Here is a 23396-nt window from a genome sequence, read left to right on the forward strand (position 1 = left end):
TAATCGACTTAATCGATTAAAATCGATAACCAAATTAGTTGCCAACTAATTCAGTCGTCGATTCGTTGGTGACGTCGTCACGTGTGTTTTACGCGCCGTTAAGCTTCAACATTATTGGTCTTTTTATTGGTACTGGAGACATTTAAAAAATATATGTCATGTATTATTGCTACAAACACATTATATCGCAGTCTTAGTGTCACCAACTCGTTTCTAACATGCAAAAAGAAAAAAACAAATGCGTCTATGATGTATTTTCGATCAGACGAGATCTCTTTCCCCCGTCTGTGTCTGAGGGGGTGGGGTAGTTTACACACACGCAGCAGCTGCTACATGCAGCAACACACTGCGGAGATGGCGGAGGGAACACGTTCCGAGGTGTGGTTAAACTTTACCCGTCTCGATGTGGACAATGCTCATTGCCAAAAGTGCAATAAGAGTTTAGCATGTAAGGGCGGTAACACGAGCAATTTTTCTGAACATTTAGCAAAAGTGCACCACATCCAGACGGAGAAATGCACTGGGTTCGACTGTCTTTCTAGTAGCTCTGTAGCCCCATCCACGAGTAACATTTCCACGTCAGGTGTTATGTATGCTAGCAGCAATACACGGAGTTAACACAATTATACAAACATGTGTTAATGATTAGAGGTAACCGAGTTATTTATTTTGTTAAAGTTTCAGCTATTCTGTTTACAGTTCTGTTATCACATTATTTAATACGATTTGTTAAAACACTTGTTTCTCTTGATGTGAAATATTATGTATTTAATTGAAATAAAAGGCATTGTTAATTTTGTTCAAAATGTGCTTAGTTAATTTAATAATATACCGTAATTTTCGGACTATAGGCCGCGCCTTTTTCCCCATTTTTCGACCCTTCGGCTTATATAACGGTGCGGCAAATCTATGGATTTGTACAGCTGACGGCCACTAGGGCACCTCCTAAATCTATGGATTTTACAGGTTACAGTCCACCACCTTTAACTCTATGGGCTCTATGGCCGGTCCGCGCCCCCCACCTTTAAGCAGCGGGCTCCAGCAGGAAAAGCTGGAGGCCGGAAAAGAGTGAGACAGGTAGCGCGCAAAAGTGGAACCGAGAGTGGTACGAGAGACAGAACGAGAGCAAGACAGACAGACATTACGAGAGCGAGACAGTTTGTCCGCGTACCACTGGTTGAAAACCACTGCTGTAGATCGCTGCCGGTACGTGCGCTGGGAGCGCACCGTTTAAGTTTGAAAGTTGAAAAGTTTGTGTGTCTGAAACGCTATGTGATACAGTACAGTTTACACAGCACAGTACATGTTCTGTAGCTACTATTGCACTAAATGGTAACACTTGAATACGTTATGCAAATATGCAACTTGTTTGTTGAAATGTTAATAAATGGGAGCTTCCTCAAACCGCTATCTCTTTCCCGACAATCTCCTCTGTGCACGAACCCTTACATATGGTAATTAAACACTAAAACACCTGCGGCTTATAGTCCAGTGCGGCTTATATATGTACACATCATTCAATTTAGCTGCTGCGGCTTATATTCAGGTGCGCCTTATAGTCCGAAAATTACGGTATGTATTTTTGAATCAAGTATTCATCTTTATTGTCTTCATTGCTTCCACATGCCTAAAACAACCTCAAGCTAAATCTAAAAGTTGATGGCTAAATACGAGCGTTTGAGAAATTGTGCAAGGCATACAGTAATAGTCGGAATAGTCGATTAATCGTTTCATTAATCGATAGATTAATCGATTATCAAATTAGTCGTTTGTTGCAGCCCTACTTTGTACTTCTACTCCACTACAATTCAGAGGTAGATGGTGTACTTTTACTCCACTACATGTATTTAATACATTTAGTTACTTTACAGATGAGGATTATTGATGTGAAATATAATCAAGTGTTGAATCAGACTTTAGTTCAACCTGGAGTACATTCACAAGCTACCCTGCAGTATACAAAGACATTCAAACTAGCTGCAGCTTTACCAGCTTTGAGAACACTTTGATGATCAATTATAAAACATATAATATTATTCTGAAAAGGACCAATCTGCACAATCACTACTTTTACTCCCTCTACTTTAACTATATTTTGATGATAATACTTTTATTATCGACTGTGGCTGTAAGGGAGTGTGGTCGTCTTTCAACCAGAAGGTTGTGGGTTCGATCCCAGCCCATGCAGTCAACATGTCGATGTATCCTTGGGCAAGATACTTAACCCTGAGTTGCTCCCGATGGCATGGCCAACGGTGTGTGAATGTGTGTGAATGTTAGGTCCTAGAGTAAGGTACACTGCTCTGTATGAATGGGTGTGAATGGGTGAATGACATGTAGTATGTAAAGCGCTTTGAGGGGTCTTAAAGACTGGATAAAGCGCTATATAAGTACAGTCCATTTACCATTTACCATTTTTACTTGAGGAACATTTTGAATGCAGGACTTTTACTTTAACAAACTATTCCTACACTCTGGTACTTGTGCCTTAATTATTTTATTGGTGCATACATGAGGATATGGTAAACGCTCTTCAGCAAAGCTAAGACATCTGTTTGAGCGGCCACTTTAGTACAGTATGCAATGCAACGTAAATATTTATATATATGTTTTTAAAAAGAAAGAAAATAGAAGTAATTATAAAATAAAGTGATGCAGTAAGTAAGTCCAGTGTGCAATATAATGCAACAGAAGAGGTAAGGCTGTTAAGTTAACGCAAAAAAAAATTAACGCCACTAATTATTTTAACGCGATTAACGCATGTGTATTTTTTGTCCTCGGCCGCCCCGTAGTTTCAGAGCGCATCGAGTTTAAAATACCATCTACAAGCTGATGCTGACAGCCCCGCTCCTGCCGTCCGCTTGCGGCAGACCACACTTCCACGCTCACCGGCAGGCACCGACTGGCCATCGGGAGGACCAGGAGGGTGTGTGTATGTGTGGCGCGACAGAGAGACCTTACGTGTATTGTTGTTGTTGTTAGCATCTGGTGCTAGCTAGCTGCGCTAACAGATATAAGGAGCTGTATAAATGAAAACAGAGGAGTGACATTTCGCCGACAAATGCGCCGAGCGCTTGACTTTATGCAGGTAGCCAGACAGTGGGACAAGTCAGCACGGACAGTGCACGCAACATGATTGCAGCATCCAGGCAGCTCCCGTTCGAGCATACCTTGAGACACACACACACACACACACACACACACACACACACACACACACACACACACACACACACACACACACACACACACACACACACACACACACACACACACACACACACACACACACACACACACACACACACACACACACACACACACACACACACACACACACACACACACACACACACACACACACACACACACACACACACACACACACACACACACACACACACACACACACACACACACACACACACACACACACACACACACACACACACACACACACACACACACACACACACACACACACACACACACACACACACACACACACACACACACACACACACACACACACACACACACACACACACACACACGGTTCCAGATTGAATTGAGGCGAATATTTGTAATGTTCAGAGGTTGTTGTGTTTAATATTCATGAGAATATTTGTCATTGTTCAAATTATAATAAACATTTGCATAAAGCATATTTGTCCACTCATACCATATGTTGATAAGAGTATTAAAAACTTGAAAAATATTCCTCTAAGGTACATTTAGAACAGATAAAAAATGTGCAATTAATTTGCGATTAATCGCGATTAACTATGGACAATCATGCGATTAATCGCGATTAAATATTTTAATCGACTGACAGCCCTAATACATATATATGTCAAATAAACGCCATAGAGCTCAGGAGTTAAGCAGTCTTATGCTGTGCACTAGGGCTGTACCCGAATATTCGTACTATTCAGGTTTCAATTTCGTTATTCGGATATTCGTTTTGTTTCTTTTTTCCCCGTTTTTTTTTCAAATTGAATTTATTGAAATCTCCAATATCAACATAAGAGCTTGTTCGGGGGGTGCTAACACTTAACCATAAACGTTATCGTTTACTTTCTCCGTCTTTATATGTATATATTACTTTTCTCCGTTAATCTCCGTCACGTTGTTTCCAATGCAACAACAACTTCCTGTCAACAGCGCTACCTCTCCTTCAAAAATAAAAGCATGTCTATAAATAGGAAGCAAAGCCAAATTACACTTAAGACACAACCGCAACGAAAGTAACACACACAATGAGATATACTTTTAAATTTCTAAGAACACAAATTGGGTTAATAACTATAAAACAACAATACTGTAGAATGACAAAATGAATGGCGTGAATACACCAAAATACACGTGTTGAAGCGGTTCGCTGCTGATTACTATGCCCCCGGCATTAATTAATGATGATTAATCACCATTCGAACTATGTCCAAAATATGCCATTTCTTTATGTATATTGTTGTGGGAATGGAAAGATAAATGAAAGAAGGCGGATATATCCATTTCACATACAGTATGTATGTATGTTTATTATAACATTGTTCTGTGTGTCAAAATGAAAGACAGCCCACACACCTATCAATCATCAAACCGTGGGGTCTTATTTCATTACGTGTTGATTTCTATCAACACGTAATGTTGTATCGATGTATATAGAGATGCACTCAGGGTTTCCCACACATAGACTATACTTGGGCGGGCCGCCCAGGTATATTAACGGCCGCCCAAGTATATTTCGCGACCCATTTAGGTATTTTAAATTTTTATTTTAAATCTTTTTTAAAATTTTTTTTTCTTTTTTTTTTTTTTTTTCGTCCGTGACCACGACGCCATCTGCGATCGATTAACTTGTGGACAATGATCCCTCGCTCCCTTGCTCTGATCTCGCCTCCTTCTGGCCTGTTAAGTGGCCTGCCTCACACAGGGTGACTGGCTGTCTACATGATGGCCTGTGGCCTGCCGACATGGCCACTATCATACAGATCATAAATCAAAGCCCTTGATTGGTCTCTGTGTGTCATTCAAGCTCGGGATAACCTCAGCTCAGTTGAGGTAAAGGACTCTGAGTGTTTAGATAGTTAACTTAGTCTAAGTTCTCAGTGGGTCTCAAATGGTGTGGTCACCATTTATGTAAACACATATTTCCATTTGAGAGGGTAGTGATTGGTCTAATGGATAGTGAGGTGGGCTGAAGATCGGAAGGCTGTGAGTTCATTCTAGTTTGCCCTTGAGTAAGGCACTTAGCCCTTAGTTACTCCAGGGAGAATGTCTCTGTAATCGGTCATTATAAGTCGCTTTGGATAAAAGCGTCAGCTAAATGAAATGTCATGTAATGTGATTAGTAAAATATGCATGAATAAATAAATAAAAAGTTAACTAGGTGAAAAAAGGTAAGATACACTTTTAAAACTTGTTGAGAGCTAAAACTAGGAGAGAGGAGAGAGACAGGAGAGGCTGGTTCAGGAGCACAGACACACTCATAACTATAAGTTTCAGTGTTTTTTTCATATTGGAAATGGTATGTTATTGGTTATGGCCATGATTTTATGATTATTGAAATGTATACAGTTCTGTTTAATATAGGTGTTTCCATAGATCTAGTCTCTTTATTTTCCCCTCAAAAAGCACCAGATTGATGCATTTAACTCAAATTAAAATCTTACCGGGGGAGCATGCCCCCGGACCCCCCTAGAGGATTTGAGGTCGACCCCCACTTATAATCACATGGATAGGTTCCTAAATACATTTATAAATACTTTTTTTTTTTAAATAGTAACCCATTTCCATATGTTTATGTGTGGGTAGTAGATTTAAACTATAGGGCTATCATTATGGGCCCTGCCTGTACCTGTTCGCTCTGCCATCGCGTGAATGGTCTGCTAACAAGCGAGCAACAGAAAGGTTAATGTTGTTGCACGTCACCTCAACCCCCCATCCCCCCCCCGCTACCACCACCCCCCAAGTATATTTCAGATCTGTGGGAAACACTGTGCACTACAGCAAAATTATTCTCCGTCGGGAATTCCTACAACAACACCACGCCGTTATCTTGATTGGCCAGAAGAAATTATCAAAGATTTTCTATTGAGAAGATGATCACTACGTGACAAACGTTTTCAAAACCGTTTCTGGTCTTCGGTATTTCCAGACAAGTGGCTGCTGAAATCAATCTTACTAACTGCTGTCTGTTCAATTTACTCCGCGCGAGTTGGCGGACTTTATTTAGCTTACTTTAACATCATTTTTCATGGTGGGGCTAAGCCATTTCTTGGTATGGGTGTAGCCTACCCCAGCCATACCCTGGCGCTGCCACTAGTGAGATGAATGGGGCGGGCCATTCTGCACATGTGTTAAATGCGTTAAATACTTTAACGCAATTCATTCAAAAAATTAATTACCGTGAAGCTGATGACCTAAGAGAAATGGCTAAAAGGTCAGGGTCATATTGATGAAAAAAATCTTTACGGTCTTTGATACTACATACTGTATGAGATAAATAGCTTACCTTTAAATGTGCTAATGAACCTGGCGTATAGGAAGGGTTTGTCTCTGCCCAGAATGATATGCTCTATTGCATCCTGTTCAGGAGTCTTTCTTCTGCTCCTTTGTGTCATCCTTGCAAAAAAATAAAAACAGAGAACAGGCTAAGTTTAATGTACCAAAGCAATAACTCATAATACAGAAAGCATTAATCAGTCCGTCATGTTTCAAAGTTGGCTTTGATGGTTAACAATAACATCTCTTTGGGTAAAAAAAAGACGCATTAGAAAATAGAGGGGTGCAATATGAGGCATGATACACTCTTCTATTAAGAATGGTAGTCAATTAATAGGAAGGCACAACGTTTTTAATGTCCATAACATCGAAAAATACGGGACTTTCGACGGTACAAGTCCCGGAACATAATTCTGGTGTGCTCCGACGGCAGTGCACCTACAGTCACCAGCTACGTCTGCACTGACTGTAGGTGCATGAAACTATGCACGTTTTAATTTGCAAAACACGGCAGTCGCTCCTCTGCACGGAGGAGCCGCACCCTTGAAACAGCAGACGGCTGCACGGGTGTGAGGGCTGCACAGTAACACGCAGCACACCAAGATGCTAAGCTAAACTGTGCTAATTGACGGCAGAGCTAAATTTAACGTTTCCAGTCAAATGCAGTGTCTTGGTAGGATTAACTTACTAAATAACTAACTAACTTCATCCTATTACTTTTAAAAACAAACGAAAAGCAATGGGGAGCATGCCTCATGGCGATACATTGAGCTGGACAAACAAAGTAATAAACGAACAACTGCAGTTTTTATGCTAGGTTGTAGCTAGCCACCAAACAAACATTTAAATCCTTATATTTTGTTTCAAATACATGATAAAAATATCCCTTACCAGTTTTGGTTAAAAGACCGCATTGCCATCAGCCATGTCCTCCTGCTACTGTTTCTTGGTGAAACATTGACCGAACGATGAAAGACCAATCCCTGATGAGAACCTGCCCGCATGATGACTTCTGGCCAATCCCTGATGAGAACCTGCCTGATTGAGTCTTTAGCCGCCGAATCAGTGAGCAGGTGTGTCCAGCCAATGAAAAGCGCTTATTTTGTGTAAAACGAGAGGGAAATGTGTAGGAGCGTTTTATAAACAATGAGCACACACAAATATACACTAGAAATCAGGTATAGGGGGTTTATGAGGACATGCCGAGAAAAAGCGTGAGGATTTTATTTACATATTGATAAGTGCTTTTACACTGCGCGACTTGTGAGGACACCAGTTTTGCCTTCACATGTCAAAATGCCCTTATATTGCTGGCGATAGGGTTCATACACTTTGTCACCAATGATTTTCAATGACTTCTCCATGACCTTTACCTCATTTTCCATGACCAAAAAAAAATGACTCTTCTCAGCGGTACCCCCATAAGATCTGAAACATGTTGTGCCTATCTAAAACAAATCAAATAGTAGGCTTACTAGCTCCTACAGGCTAAAGCAACTCAAATCTCTCACCAGCTAAATACCTCGACAGTTAAATGCCATTTTACATTTCATTACTATACAGTTTCAGTGTTTCCCCTATATACAAATAGTGGAGGTGCAGCGCCGTTGCTGAAATATGCGCGCCACTGCTAGGGGGCGCCAGCCACGTTCCCAGGTTTAACTTCTTTTTTTTTTTTTTTTTTATTAAAATAATAATAAGTGGCGACCCTTTTTCATTTTTGATTGTTTTTTATGTGGATTTGTGTTATTGTAAGTTCAATAAAGGTGTATTTTTGCTAAATCTTGAGACATTGCCACTATATGTACTGGCAGGGCCGGTTTTTGACATAGGCGCTGTAACTGATGAAAGTGGGGGGTGTTGGCTTATCAGGCGCCCGCAGCTCACAGCCAAAGTGCGAGCGTGGGAGCGAGAGAGCGAGAGAGGGCACACCGGTACCGGCGCTGTTGTTATTAGAATCTGGTGCTAGCTGCGCTAACGGATATAAGAAGTAGATGTTTCTACAACCAGGGTGGAGGAGAGCTCTCCTGTCAGACTGAGAGGCTCAGTGAGGTAAAGGAGTGTTTAGATCATGGGCGTCGCAGCCATTATATGAGGGTGGAACAAGTCCCCCCCACTTTTTCAAATGATTAGTTTAGACCACCCCACTTCTACCATGTGGAAAGTCCGTGAATCGGTCTATCCACTTGCCACACTTTGTAGAGCGCTGTGTCAGTGCTTCCCTATCAAATCCATTCCACTTCATTATTGAGCGAATACCCAAATCAATGAAACTCTGTACCATGTTTTCACTGCTACTTTGTACGAAGGCCAATTCTCACATAACACGCAAGTTCAAGTTCAAGGAGTGTTGTCATAGTTGGACAGCTCAGATCTGTTGTATGAAGCGATGCTGGTAGCAGAGGTAAGGCACACACACCAAATGTTCAGGAAATGGTTAATACAGCGAAAATCAAAGCTGACGATCTCTTGGTTTGATACGCTTTCTCCCACAGACAACATGGACATAAGAACATTTTTTTCAAAGAAGAGGAAAGTAAGTCATCAGCTGGTAGCAGTTAATCAGTTAACAGTGATAGCGGCGGCGGCGGCAAAAGCGTCTCACTTCTGGAGCGGAGTTTCGTCTTTATGTCATGGTAGAGAGAAAAACAAATACTGAATAGTTTAGATGAGAAAAGGCATAAAAATGCCAGGTTACTAGTATTTATCATGTAAACAGGGAACATGAATAACCTGATCCCTCTGTGCTCATGTAAACACCATAATGTCCATAGAGACGCAGTCAGTGTGTTTTACTGGCGCCTCAGTTCGATAAGAGACTATTTTCTGAGTTCTTTAACTTAGGTACTCTCTCTCAAAATGGTAATGTGCATTAAGTTTCAATTATACTTCTTATCATTCAGAAGCTTTTTGTGTGTGTTTATGTTTTACTGAGTGCTTATAGGCAATTTCCATCCCAGTATTCAGTTAACTATTTATTTTCTGTGCACATCACATAGACAAGCTAATATTCTACCTACTGCTTGGGGCTTTGAGTCTTCAAAATGTCCAATGTCACAGACTGGGACTTACTTTAGAGTCTGTTGTATTTACATTCAGTATGACTTGTTATGACTCAATGTGAAAGAGCTCAATAAATAATGATCACTTCACCACCTCTCTTGACATCTAGGCGCTTGAGAGTGAGTCAGAGGCAGAATACAGGGACAGTGGAGAGAGGTCCATTGCTGAGGTGAGTGATGAAAGGGAAATGACAGTTTAGAGTAAATTGTGATGTGGACTCTCATCTCAGAATGTTAAGGAAATCAGTGGGGATATTGAACAGGAAACATTTCAGTCAAGGGGCATCATATGACCAATATAGACAGAAGAGCAACATTTATTTGAACATTTAAGTCAATGATACCATTCCTAGGTGAACTTAACATCTGTATGGAGTCAGATCAGTCTTAATATTAATAAATGCTCACAGAAGGATTCACAAATGTATTTTGCGAGTTATATATAAATGACTCTCCACAACAATATCTATCAATGCAATCACAAATATTTATTGTTGTATATATATATATATGTACAAAAAAAAATTGGCATTTAAACTGCTTTTTATTAATTCAAAGACGGCTCTGAATTAATAATCAAATATGTTTCCTTTCTTTACTGCTGGATGAAATTACAAAATGTACCCATCATTTTCCTCATGCTAGTATAGCCACATAAAAGTATCAAACCACCTGTTAAAATGCAACAGAATACAGGAAATATATTAATTTCTTTCGTGGGGGGGACCCCCAAACCCCCCATTAAAAATATCCCCCCCACATTCAGGATGCTTCCTACGCCCATGGTTTAGATAGTTGATTTTAGTCTTAGTCATCTGAGTGGGTCTCAAACAAATATGTGGAACGCATATTTCCAAGGCACTCCTTTATAATTATTAGGATAAATAAAAACAGGTTTGAAATCATTCCAATGTATACTATAGGACAGTAAACCAAAAATATCGTTTAAAGTTGGAGAAATACAAAAATATGCATAAATTAATAAATGTTAACTAGGTAAAATAAGATATGAATGAACAACAAAAATATACTAAGTTACATGTATTTGTTATTGGCTATGGTAGGTTATTTCATTTCATTTCATTTTTATTTGTCCCGCTCATGGTACGCGAAACCAAAATGTACAATAATTGCCACAAAACATGACTACCATTGAGCGAAAAGGAGCAGGGAGAAGAATAAAATCTTATGTGACCTGCCCCTTTCTAAAAAAAACAAAAATAAATTCAAATAGATGGTCTGCCCTTCATAATAAAAAAAATGTTTCACGGCCAAACATAACAGTATCTTAGGATACTAAGAGAAACACACAAAAAAAATACTTATTTCCCACTTGACGGTTAACGAAAAGAAACAAAAACACCAAAACATCACATGTATAAGGAAAAGAAAAGTGCAACACCCTCATCTGAGTCCTACTGGAGAAGAAGGTGAAAAGTGACGCATGGTGATAATAATAACAATAACAACAATAACAATGGCACCCGCAAATACAGAGGAGACATCACATCAAAGACATCAAAAACATGAAGGACCAGATTACATAGACTTATTCACATTCTGCTTCATATACAGATGTAGCAACGAATTTCAGACTCCAGCTTATAGCTTCCTGCCTACGACCTGCCTAAAACCAGTATTGAGGAATGTTAAGCCCTCCCACTATTTTCCAAGAGGGCGATGCCAGATTTTCAATTTCAGGTTTTAACCAGGAGATGGCGCTTCATTCACAAATACAGAAAGACAAGTTTCATGGACTTTCAGTTGTGTTTTGAAAAGCATTTGAACACATCAATATTTTAGATCAACTAAAGTATATCTAATCTTGTAATTCAATAATATATAGTCTTTATATATGAAATAATCATCATTATAATGTAAATGTTTACATTACACTTCTTTATTTGTTATGCTCATACTTTAGCCTTTACAATCGTTTGCTTTAATATGCAGTATATTTTTTGTATATTTTTGTGTTTGCTTCCTCCTGCTCCCTTTCGGACACATACTGTATGATTTATTATTATTAATATGAAGATATTATTAAGATAAGATGTTACTTTATTGATTGAACATTTTAGTTTAGAATGTACTGTCCCACGGTAATTCAGAAGGCTCAAAGGTCACATTCCGACCATCATTTAAAACAATAGGTGCTTTCACACCGTCTACAGTTTGATTTGTATAGAGGGAGCTCTGTGGCTGAATGGCCAGATTAGGTGTGGCACATTTATCATAGGTGATCAGAGCTAACTGCCTGCCATCAGATTTCATTTAAAAAACAGATCTGATTTTAAGACTATTTCTGCGCTCATAAAGAATGGTAAGAATAAGAATAATGCGTATTGAACTGGTTTCATTAATTAGTGAGTTTATTTAACACTAGAACCGCCAATCGGGTCAATTTGTGTGATGTGTGTTGTGTGTGTGCAATGTAACTTTTTTTCAATAAAATATTAAAGTCTCCCAGTCCGTGACTTTTCCTGAAAGTGTGTTATGTAGCACCCTATGTTGTTAAAAATTGCATTCTAATAGCGGGATTTGACGGGTTTAGGTAGGCCTATACAAACACCTCTGGCGGTTCTAGTGTTAAGATAATTAGGTCAGGGCCGTATTCACCATATACATTGGGGGGGACACATCTGCCCCAATATTCAGATACACTCAAAATGTCCCCCCCAATAAATAGCAAAAAATTCTTTTTTTATTTTTTTTTAATTAAAAATAATATTGCTATTCTATGACTTCTTTATTTTGGTTATTTGTATACTTGAAAATCTATATTTTCTGTTATTGTGAACTTCACCAAAATGGTATTTCTTTTCAAATGTAAATTGGTTCCTTATTTTGTACCCGGGGGTGTCTTTCGCTGTTGCACGTCTGAGTCCACCTTCAGTTAGCTTGATGCTCCAAGCAGGTCAGTCATGTTTTAATTTGCCCTCCATCAGTTCTGGTATCTTTTCTAGTTAGCCCTAAAGTAATCTATATTATTTTTATTTCCTAATGGTAATGTTCATGAACCCTCCGGTTTAGCTTCTTTGTGTAAGTAACTTGTAGTTCTGATGTTAAAACCAAACTTTTCAGGAATAGTAGCTAACTAGCTGTGGGCTAGCTGGTTTCAGTTGTTAGCCAGGGTTTGGCGGGCTAGTGTCAGCTATGTGGAAAATGACGGTGTCGTTTTGGATGTAATCCAATAGATATTTATTCATGTGGATTATTTCTATTTTATTTTGTAATTTGTAGGGTGTGGAAAGATTTAAAACTGTGATGTGTGACACCTATGGAATACCAAAGGTGCCAGAATTAATTAAATAATAAATACTCTACAATTATTATGAAATAGTATTTCATAATCGTCAGAAGCATTTAAAAAGATACTCACATGCAGGAGGTTTGCAGTGTGCATCATAGCTTGTGCTGGGTTTAGAATGCTCAGAATTGCAAATAAACATGTTTAATTATCTTATATCCAGCGCTGCTGACCCGTATTAATCACATCAGCAACTGCAGATTGCCGAGGTCAAGCTGTAAGCATGAGCAAGAGGAAGGGTGGCAGTGACATTAGACAGTTTTTTGGGCAGCCTCAAGTTAAGAGCAGTGAGAAAGTGAGTATTGTTACCAGTCAGATAGCTTGTTTACTGATAATATTTCTTCCATGTTCACTCTGGTGTGTTCAGAGTAAAGAGAGAGAGGGAGAGAGAGAATGTGAGCATGGCGACCGGACAGGGAGAGTGTGCGCTGGTGACATGGAGGTAAGCCAGAAAGGAGCTATATTGATGGTTAAGACAGAATAATGACAACATAGTAGTCTAATGTTAATGTACAGACTCCTGTGTCCCCCCATATGTATAATGTGTATCAACAGTCTTTCTAGTCAACAGTTTACTGATATTTCTTCCATGTTCACTCTGGTGTGTTCAGAGTAAAGAGAGAGAGGGAGAGAGAGAATGTGAGCATGGCGATCAGACGGGGAGAGGTTGCACTGGTGACATGGAGGTAAGCCAGAAAGGAGCTATATTGATGGTTAAGACAGAATAATGACAACATAGCAGTCTAATGTTAATGTTAATTTAAGATGAGATCATCCTCATATGTATTTCAGATAATACCATCAAGCAGGGAGAGTGAGTTTGACAATTAGAGAGAGAGCAGCCAGGCCGGCGAAAATGAAGGTACAGGAAAGGAAGGGGAGGAGCTTGGACTTTGCCCAAATCATCCAAATGTCAAAGTCATACCCAGTCAAACCCTATCAAATAGAATACTCTACTTTCAGGAGAAGTGGTTTGAAGATCATACATGGCTCCATTACAGCCCCTCTGTAAAAGGGGTCCTCTGTTTCTATTGTGCTAAATACTTTGCAGCACAAAAGTCTAAGCTTGCGTCAAAAGCAGATTCAGCGTTTGTCAAGACTGGTTTTAACAATTGGAAGAAGGCACTGGAGAAATTTAGTGTGCATAAACACAGCCAGTGTCACAAATTAGCTGTGATGACTAGTATTCAGGAGCCAGAGCCTGTTAATGTGCAACTTTCACGTGAGCTTGAAAGACGGCAGCAACAAGCAAGAAGAAATCTGATGAAGATTGTTGAGGGTGTGAGGTACTTGGCGCGGCAAGGTCTGGCTTTGCGAGGCGATCAGAAGGAGAGTGGGAATTTAAGCCAGCTTCTAAAGTACAAGGCAACGGGCGCTGCAGAGCTGACCTCCTGGCTAAAAGGTCCCCTCGATTTCACCAGTCCGGAATTGCAGAACGAACTGTTGAAGGTGATGGCCAATACAATCATCAAAGAAATTGTGTCGGAAATAACATCAATGCCAGTGGTCCAGTTCTCAATTACCATTGATGGCACCCAAGATATATCAAGAGTTGAGCAGGAGTCAATATGTGTGCGCTCTGTAGATGCAGATCTACAACCAAAGGAAGAATTACTGGAAATCTACCAAGTGTCATCAACAACAGGGCAACATATAGCCAAGATGGCATGTGATGTGATGACGCGCCTACAGCTTCCTCTGTCTCAACTCCGAGGACAAACTTATGATGGTTCCGCAAACATGGCTGGACGATTGCAGGGAGTACAAGCCATTTTAAGGAAAGAACAACCGCTGGCTGTGTATTATCACTGTGGTCCCCACTGCGTGAACTTAATTACGCAGGCTGCCTGTGGAGCCTCTCCACTAGTAAGAGATGCAATGGGTCTGGTCCATGAATTGGGGGGCTTCTTTAATCAATCTTGGAGGTTCAAGTTGATTTTCCAGAATATTGCAAAATCAGAGCATGGTTCAACTTTTACCTCATTGAAGCCTCTCTGTCCCACCAGGTGGACTGTACGTACCCCTGCCATCCGCTCAGTTCTCAATGAGTATGAGTCAGTGCTGATGGCCCTTGAAGAAATGGCATCATGCAGCTCACCTGAAACTTCAGCCAACCCCAATGGTTTTCATGGAACATTTCTTAAAGGGAACACTTTGCTCTGCCTTTTAATAGCTGAAGACCTGATTGGGGATTTGGAGTGCCTGAACACCTCCCTGCAGCTTAGGAAACAGACCGTTTCAGGCATGTTGGAGGCTGTAGACCATGTCAAAACAAGCATGCAGGTCAAACGAACAGAGGAGCATTTTGATGTATTGTTCTCGAAAGCAACTGCTGTGGCAACAAAGTTGGACCTACAACCAATTCAGATCCCTCATGTCCGCAAACCTACAAAGCGTTACACCGGTCAGGCTGCTGCCCATATCCCTCCCGATGCCCAGTCCTTGTACAGAGTCCAATTCTACAATGCCTTGGACACAGTGAATACTCAATTCATAGAGAGGTTTGAACAAGCTGGATTCCACAAGCTGCAGTAGCTTGAAAATGTGCTGCTACACGGAGACATGGACAAGGTGGTAGAAGAGTATCCTGAATTGAATTCAAGACTACTGCAGGTGCAGCTGGCCATGTTTGGGGCTAATTACACCTATGAAACAAGCTCAGATGTTGCTAGCATTATTCGGGAAATGGTGCCAGAGGTGAGAGGTCTCTTCGGTCAGGTGGAAGCTTTAGTAAGGCTTCTGTTGGTCGTCCCTGCCTCTTCTGCAGAGGCTGAGAGGAGTTTTAGTGCCCTGAGGAGGCTTAAGACATGGCTTAGATCATCGATGAGTCAAACGAGGCTGAATAATGTGGCCATATGTCATGTGCACCAGAAGAAACTGGACAGACTGGACCTTGAAGGAATATGCCAGTCTTTTATCAGTGCCAACGATAAGCGCAAAAAGGCTTTTGGGTCCTTTACTTGAGGGTTGGGCTTTTTGGGCGAGTGCCTGGGAGGAAGTTGGGGGTCTTTTTGATTTTGAATGAGCGGTAAGCAGCTAGTGCGAGTCGTGGCTTTAAAGCAAAAGGGCAATAAAGTGTTCCTGTTTCTACTGAAATTGTGTGGCACAGACCTTTCTATGGATTGAAATGCTTTAAATGTGATTATGGTTATAGTTGTACTTTATTCATCCCTAATCTCTGCCATTACAAACAACAAAACAAGAAAAGCTAAACTAGATAAAATAGGGCGATGTAATACAATGCACAATTAGACATTATGGTAAAACATTTTAACCAGTTAAGCCCCAACCCTGTTTTTCAGGTCTCAGGTTTGAACATGACATTCCCAGAACAATTGACTATATCTTCACTTCTAAAAATGGTTAAATGAATAATCTTTTTTCTCAAAGCAATGATAAACCTGTGAGTTGGATGTAGAAAAAGTCAGAATAAATATAGATGTTTTTAAAGTAAATTCAGATTGAACATAGTAAAAAAATGTAAATGATAGTGTCCGTGCAAAACATAAACCATTACTTATTGTGGAAACCACTCTGGATTATAGTTTTACTATCCCATCATTCAAAACTATAACATATAATAAGTACCCTGTATCAAGATTGATGCAAAACAAGTATTTCCAAGGCACACCTTTATATGTTCATTATAGTTATACAAAATAAGAGAATAACAGGTATGAAATCATTCCAACTCATACTACAGTTTAAAAAGGGAGTGATTTGTAAAATATGCATAAAGAAAAAGTAAATCTGTTCAGTTCTGTTTCACATGGGTGTTGATGAGATGTATCCATAGATTTAGTCCCTAATGTTGCTCTCAAAGTGCACCAGATTGATTCTTTTAACTTCAACATTTAAAAGAAAATCTTCCCGGGGGACCATGCCCCCGGACCCCCCTAGAGGAGGTTAGGTCCCCCGCCCGCCCACACACCCCGTCAAATTGTCCCACCCACATTGAGGATGCTTCCTACACCCATGCTTGAAACACAGTTTCGTGACTATTGTTGTGTTTTGCCCCCAAGGGCAGGGGCATGGGGTTTAACAGGTTTTAAAGTATCCAATGTGTTAGTGATTTTTTATGTATTTTCCTTTAGAATGGCAGGAAATTAGTATTCCAATTGTTATTGAATTTTTGGTCCCCCCCAATTTTGACTCCATGAATATGGCCCTCAATTAGGTACAGTAGAAGCCCTTTTTTATCAGTAACGAATTTAGCAGTTGAACATAAAAGTCAACTAACTGAGGGTCACTTGCAATGACACTGTTGTGTCTAACTGTAAGCTTGTCACTCAGAGTAACCTACAGTTAATTTAGCTGCTGGAGAAGAAAGATCAGGGGGGGAGGGGGGGGGGAGAGGACTGTGGTTTTATGGGCCATTAGTTGTGTAAATACACAGCTGAGAGTTTAAAAAACGGTAACAACGGACTATTTTTCTTAGCGGATGCATGTCAATTTAAATCAATACATACAACTATTTTTTAAATCAATACAACTATTTTTTAAATCAATAAAAACATTTTCTAAATCCATAAAAGCATTTAAATTAATATTGGGAGTCATTTCGTTACTTTGTTGAGAATGTGGCCATGTAATAAGCGGGATAATTTGCAGCGACTTGTTCCTTATGGGGAAAATAACACCCGTCATGTGTGTGTAGAGGTGTGTGTGGTTAAAACACTTTCATGAAGTGAAGGAGGTTTTCCTTCTATAAAACAGCTGTGGGCAGCAGTGAGTCTCACGGACATGAATTCATAGATCAAGGCAGACTGGTTCACACACTCTCCTGTCCTGCCAGGCGACACGCCTGTTCTAATCCGTGTCTCTCACTCCTCACATCCCAAGCTGCATCCCCAAAAAGTGTATTATGTTGTTACATCGTTTCAGATGTTAAGTTTCAGTTGTGCTCTGTCTATGTCCAGTGATGCAAACTTGTCACCTTTCGGCGAAATTTGCCGTTTTGAATCCAAAATAGGTCTTTTGTGTGATTCATGTAGATCTGCAATAAAAATATTTTTGGGGTATGGGGGGGTCTGGGACCCGGAGTAATCTAATAATAATAATAATAAATGGGATTTATATAGCGCTTTTCTAGACCCAAAGACGCTTTACATTATGAGTCAGGTCGACAAACAAAACAAGAACAAAAACAAAAACAAAACAAAAACAGAAAAGCAGTCAGGAGGATGTTGGTTCAGAGGGGGGAGGGGCAGGTTTAAGGATAAGCAGAGTTGAAAAGGTGGGTTTTGAGACGGGACTGGAACAGGGTGAGGGAATCAGACTCACGGAGGTCTTGGGGGAGGGAGTTCCAGAGCTTCGGGGCTGCCACAGAGAAGGCTCTGTCCCCGAAGCTCCGGAGTTTGGCCTTGGGGATTGAGAGCAAACCGGCTGAGGTGGATCTGAGGGACCGGGGTGGTTGGTAGAGGATGAGGAGGTCAGTGAGGTAGGGGGGGGCCAGATGGTGGAGGGCTTTATAGGTGAGGACCAGGAGTTTGTAGTGAATACGGTGTGAGACGGGAAGCCAGTGGAGTTCTTTGAGGCCCGGGGTGATCTGCGGCCGTGAGCTGTTATGTGCCACCATGACACGCATGGTGTTCTTTTTTTATATATTATAATGAAGTGCAAGCTGTGTGCTTGAGTCTTCCTGCCTGTCGGCTCTGCTCATGGATGTATAATAAGGCTCTGCTGCTCCGAGATGATTGTCTAGCTTCAGCAGCTACATTACCTACGGGTGCGTTCATTAATATTAACTGTGCGTCCGGAGTCACTGTGGCAAAGACTGGACCGCTGGTGAACAGCTGTTAGAACGGGCCGTTCAGGTGTTCAGAGCAGAGCTCCCTGTCGGAGCGGTAGAGCGTAATGTGAACTGAAACGTTTTTCTGTGACAATATTATTTAAGGAATCGTTGAGCTAGCTAGCTAGCATACATTGTCACTATCTGCTAACGTTAGCTTTAGCCTTCTATTTCTAATAGTTTTTTTCATAGGCTATAAACAGAGGTGGTATAAGTATATATATTAGGGGTGCACCGAATGGGAAATTCTTGGCCGAAACCGATACAGAAAATAGGAAACAGTTGGCTGAAAACCGAATGCCGAAAGGCCGAAAATGATTAATAGAAATATATATATATATATATATATATATATATATATATATATATATATATTTTTTTTTACCAATGTTGTTCAGCTACCTGATTATGGAAAAAGACATGATTATGGCAATCTATAAGTGCATGCATACAAATGTGCAAACTGGATAAATCCACATGAATGTAACTATTTACAAATGAAATTACAATTCAATTTCAAGAATCTGTAAATAAGGCTGTCTGTCCTCATAAGCAAAGTAGTAAACATTGTATAAAGATACATAAAGTGAAAACTGGATACAAAATCCACAATCAATTACAATTTCAAGAATCTGCAAATAAGGTGGTCTGTCCTCATGAGCAATGTAAACAACATTGTATCATTTAGATACCGAAAGTACAATATATTGAACACTGTGCTGCTGTCATTTCCCCCAAATGATAACCTGAGATGGTGAATTACTCACAATGACAACTATTTTTTAAATCAATAAAAACATTTTCTAAATCCATAAAAGCATTTCAATTAATACTGGGAGTCATGTCGTTACTTTGTTGAGAATGTGGCCATGTAATAAGCGGGATAATTTGCAGCGACTTGTTCCTTATGGGAAAAATAGCACCCGTCATGCAGATGAGGATCCCTCCGCTACGCTTTGGGATCCTGATCTGCCGACGAGGCTCCATTAAAATATAAATATTTTTAGTGAATTACTGAGTTTAGGCACGTTAATGAAGTTCAATACAGTATATTCATATGTGTAAATGATTTCATGTCAATTCGGCGAACATAAACATAAATGATCGTGGTGAAGATGATGATAAAATTAGGATAAAAAATCGAGAGCCGGGCTGCATTTCCTCCCGTTCGTTTTTTTCGACTAAACAACATTATTTTGTTAAATAACAACATGGTGATGTTTTGTAAATGATTACATGTCTCTTATTTAGCACAGAGTATGATATCCGTGACATATGGATCTTAACAAAGTTCCGCTGTAAATCCAGCGTAATGTATCTGACTTTATTTCACATGAGCTCCAGTGTGGAACCCCACTGCACCCCCTGGTGGATCAATGATCCATTGCAGCTTGCTTCATTATAATTACATTTATCTATCACGGGGGCAGTCTCAATTCAAGTTGGAGGTTTTCCCTTGAGAGAGGGCAGCTCACGTACCAATCACGTACCAATCACGGCCCTCGCGTTTCAAACTGTCTGAAATGAATCGCTACATCTGTAGTCCCATCTTTCTTAATTTATACAACTTCTTTAACTGAAAAATACAAATACAATTCTTTAGATTCTTTTGTTGAGAATTTCACAATTGTACACCAACCACCGAAATACACATTTGTTTAAGAGTAGTCCTTGCATATGGATGCTTAAAATTTAATTTCCTTCTGTGGTCTTCCTTGTCGGATCCAAAAACAAACAACTGTTGTAAATATGCTGGTAACATTCTGCTTTTTGCCCTGTGCATTACTGATAATGTCTGCAGCTCAGCTATGTCTTTGAGTTTCAAGAGTCCTGACTTAAAAAACTGTCTGTTGGTGTGTTCTCTTGAGTCAGCTTTATGAATTATTCGTACTGCCCTTTTCTGTAATATTGACAATGGCTTTATGTTGCTCCTATACGTGTTGCCCAACACTTCTATACAATAAATGAAAAATGGCAAAATGAGTGAACAGTACAACATCCTCAATGCCTTGTAATCTAGCAAATACTTTGCCTTGTTAAGAACAGAACTATTCCGAGACACTTTCGTTTTAACATGTGCTATGTGTGATTTCCATGTCAGGTTTTCATCCAGCGTCACACCTAAGAATCGAAATTCAGAAACCCTTTCAATAAAAACTCCATCAATGGACAGTGAAATGTTTTCATCTTTTTTTCTATTAGCAAAAACCATAAACTTCGTTTTATTCAAATGTAGGGTTAACTTATTTTCATCAAACCATCTTTTAAGTTTGATCATTTCATGTCCAATACACTTTGCTAAAATGTTTAAATCATCTCCTGAACAAAATAAATTTGTGTCGTCTGCAAACAACACAAATTGCAATAATGTTGACGTTTCACATATGTCATTGATGTACAAAATAAAAAGGACACCACATTCTATGTTCATACACTCCGATGTACTACCAGCAAATTCTACATATTGTTGTCTGTTATCTAAATAACTTTTTAACCAATTTAGAACTACTCCTCTCACTCCGTATCTATGTAATTTCGAAATTAATAGGTAATGGTCTGGTGTCAAATGCCTTTTTTAAGTCAATAAATACACCTATTGTGTATTTCTTTCTTTCTATAGCTGTTGTAATTTATTCTGTTATTTTCATTAAAGCTAAAGCTGTAGATCGATTTTTCCTAAATCCATACTGACTCACTCAATAACTCATTTTTTTCAATAAAGTTATCACATTTTTGGACAAACAATTTCTCAAGGACCTTTGAAAATTGTGAAAGCAAGGACACTGGTCTGTAGTTGGTCAATTGGCTTTTGTCCCCTGTTTTAAAAAGTGGGATAACTTTAGCTATTTTCATTCTATCTGGAAAAATACCTGTCTGAAATGAAAGATGTAGCTTAATAATAATAATAATACATGGGACTTTTAAAGCGCTTTTCATGAAACTCAAAGACGCTTTGACAAAGAATTAAGAAAAGACAACAAAAAAAAGACAAAGAAATACAAAAAGAGATAAACAAAACCGAAAATAGGGGGGGAGGGGGGTGGTCAGTGGTTGAATGCAGTGTTGAACAGGTGGGTTTTGAGTGATGTTTTGAATGCTGTGAGGGAGGAAGAATCTCTGATGGATGGGGTAGTGAGTTCCAGAGGGTGGGTGCAGCAACGGAGAAGGCTCTGTCGCCCCAAGACTTGAGGTTGGTCCGGGTGGGGAGGGACAGGAGGTTGGCAGTGGCAGAGCGGAGGGAGCGAGTGGGAGTGTGTCAGTGGAGGAGGTCAGTCAGGTAGGATGGGGCCAGGTCATGGAGGGCTTTGTATGTCATCAGCAGGATCTTGTACTGAATTATCTAGGGGATGGGGAGCCAGTGGAGCTGGATGAGGACGGGTGTAATGTGTTCACAGATTCGGGTGTGGGTGAGTAGACGGGCGGCGGAGTTCTGGATATATTGAAGTTTGTTGAGGATTTTTGCAGGTGAACCATAGAGGAGGCTATTGCAATAGTCCAGACGGGAGGTGATGAAGGCGTGGATGAGGGTTTCAGCAGCAGTGGGAGAGAGGGATGGACGTAGACGGGCGATGTTTTTGAGGTGGAAGAAGGCTGTCTTTGTGATCCATTTGATGTATCTGTTGTCGGAGAGGGTTTGGTCAAATATGATGCCTAGGTTCCGGATGTGAGGGGAGGTTTGAACTGGGAAGCAGTCTATGTTGAGGGTGAAGTTATGGATAGGTGTGGTGAGCTTTTTTTGTCCAATGATTATTATTTCAGATTTATCGCAGTTGAGTTTCAGGAAGTTAAGTTGGAGCCAGGATTTTATTTCAGTGATGCAGTTTCTCAGGATGGAGTGGGTAGCAGTGGAGATGGACTTGGTGGAGATGAGAAGCTGGATGTCGTTGGCAAAGCAGTGGAATTGAAGTCCATGACGGCGGATTATGTGACCAAGGGGAAGTAGGTAGAGGATGAAGAGGAGGGGGCCGAGAACTGAGCCTTGAGGGACACCTTGGGGGAGAGGAGCGGTGGGGGATTTGCAGTTATTGATGTAGATGAACTGGTTTCTGTCAAAGAGGTATGAAGTGAACCAAGAGAGGGCAGTGCCGGTGATGTTGAAGATGGTTTCAAGACGGGTGAGGAGGATGGAGTGATTGATGGTGTCGAAGGCAGCGCTGAGGTCAAGGAGGATGAGGATGTTGAGGTTTCCAGCATCGGAGGAGAGGAGAAGGTCATTTGTAATTTTGAAGAGTGCGGTTTCGGTACTGTGGTTTGAGCGGAATCCGGATTGAAAAGTTTCATAGAGGTTATTAGCAGAGAGGTGATGCTTAAGTTGTGACGCTACAGCGCGTTCCAGAACTTTTGACAGAAAGGGTAGGTTCGAGATTGGTCTGAAGTCTATTAGGGTTGTCAGGGTTTAGTCCGGGTTTTTTCAGAATAGGGGTGATGGCAGCTATTTTGAGGGACGGTGGGACGGTGCCAGAAGACAGGGAGGAGTTGATTGCTGTAGTGATGAGTGAAGAGAGAGTAGGAAGGCAGGCCTTAACAAAGCTGGAGGGGATGGGGTCCAGGGTGCAGGTGGCAGTTTTCATTCCTGTGAGGAGATCAGAGAGGTCAGTAGGGGAGACAGGGGAGAACTGGGACAGGGGTTGGCAGGATAAGGGGGGGCAGGTGGCTTGAGGGAGAGCTGGTGTGGTAGTGGTTAAGCTGCTGTAAATATTGTCTATTTTGCTTTGAAAAAATGTGA

The 23396-nt window shown here is 40.4% G+C and overlaps 1 protein-coding gene across 1 annotated transcript; it reads left to right on the forward strand.

The window, feature by feature from the left end:
* The first annotated feature begins 3470 nt into the window (after window positions 1-3470).
* On the forward strand, window positions 3471-16076 carry LOC307020813 (zinc finger MYM-type protein 1-like). The gene is made up of 2 exons (XM_079652398.1): window positions 3471-13321; window positions 13672-16076. The coding sequence occupies exon 2, from the start codon at window positions 14056-14058 to the stop codon at window positions 15412-15414; it is 1359 nt and encodes a 452-aa protein (XP_079508524.1). The 5' UTR covers window positions 3471-13321; window positions 13672-14055; the 3' UTR covers window positions 15415-16076.
* The last annotated feature ends 7320 nt before the right edge of the window (window positions 16077-23396 follow it).

This window comes from Notothenia rossii (genome assembly GCF_949606895.1).
Source record: "Notothenia rossii genome assembly, chromosome: 9".
In the NCBI taxonomy this organism is placed as follows: domain Eukaryota; kingdom Metazoa; phylum Chordata; class Actinopteri; order Perciformes; family Nototheniidae; genus Notothenia; species Notothenia rossii.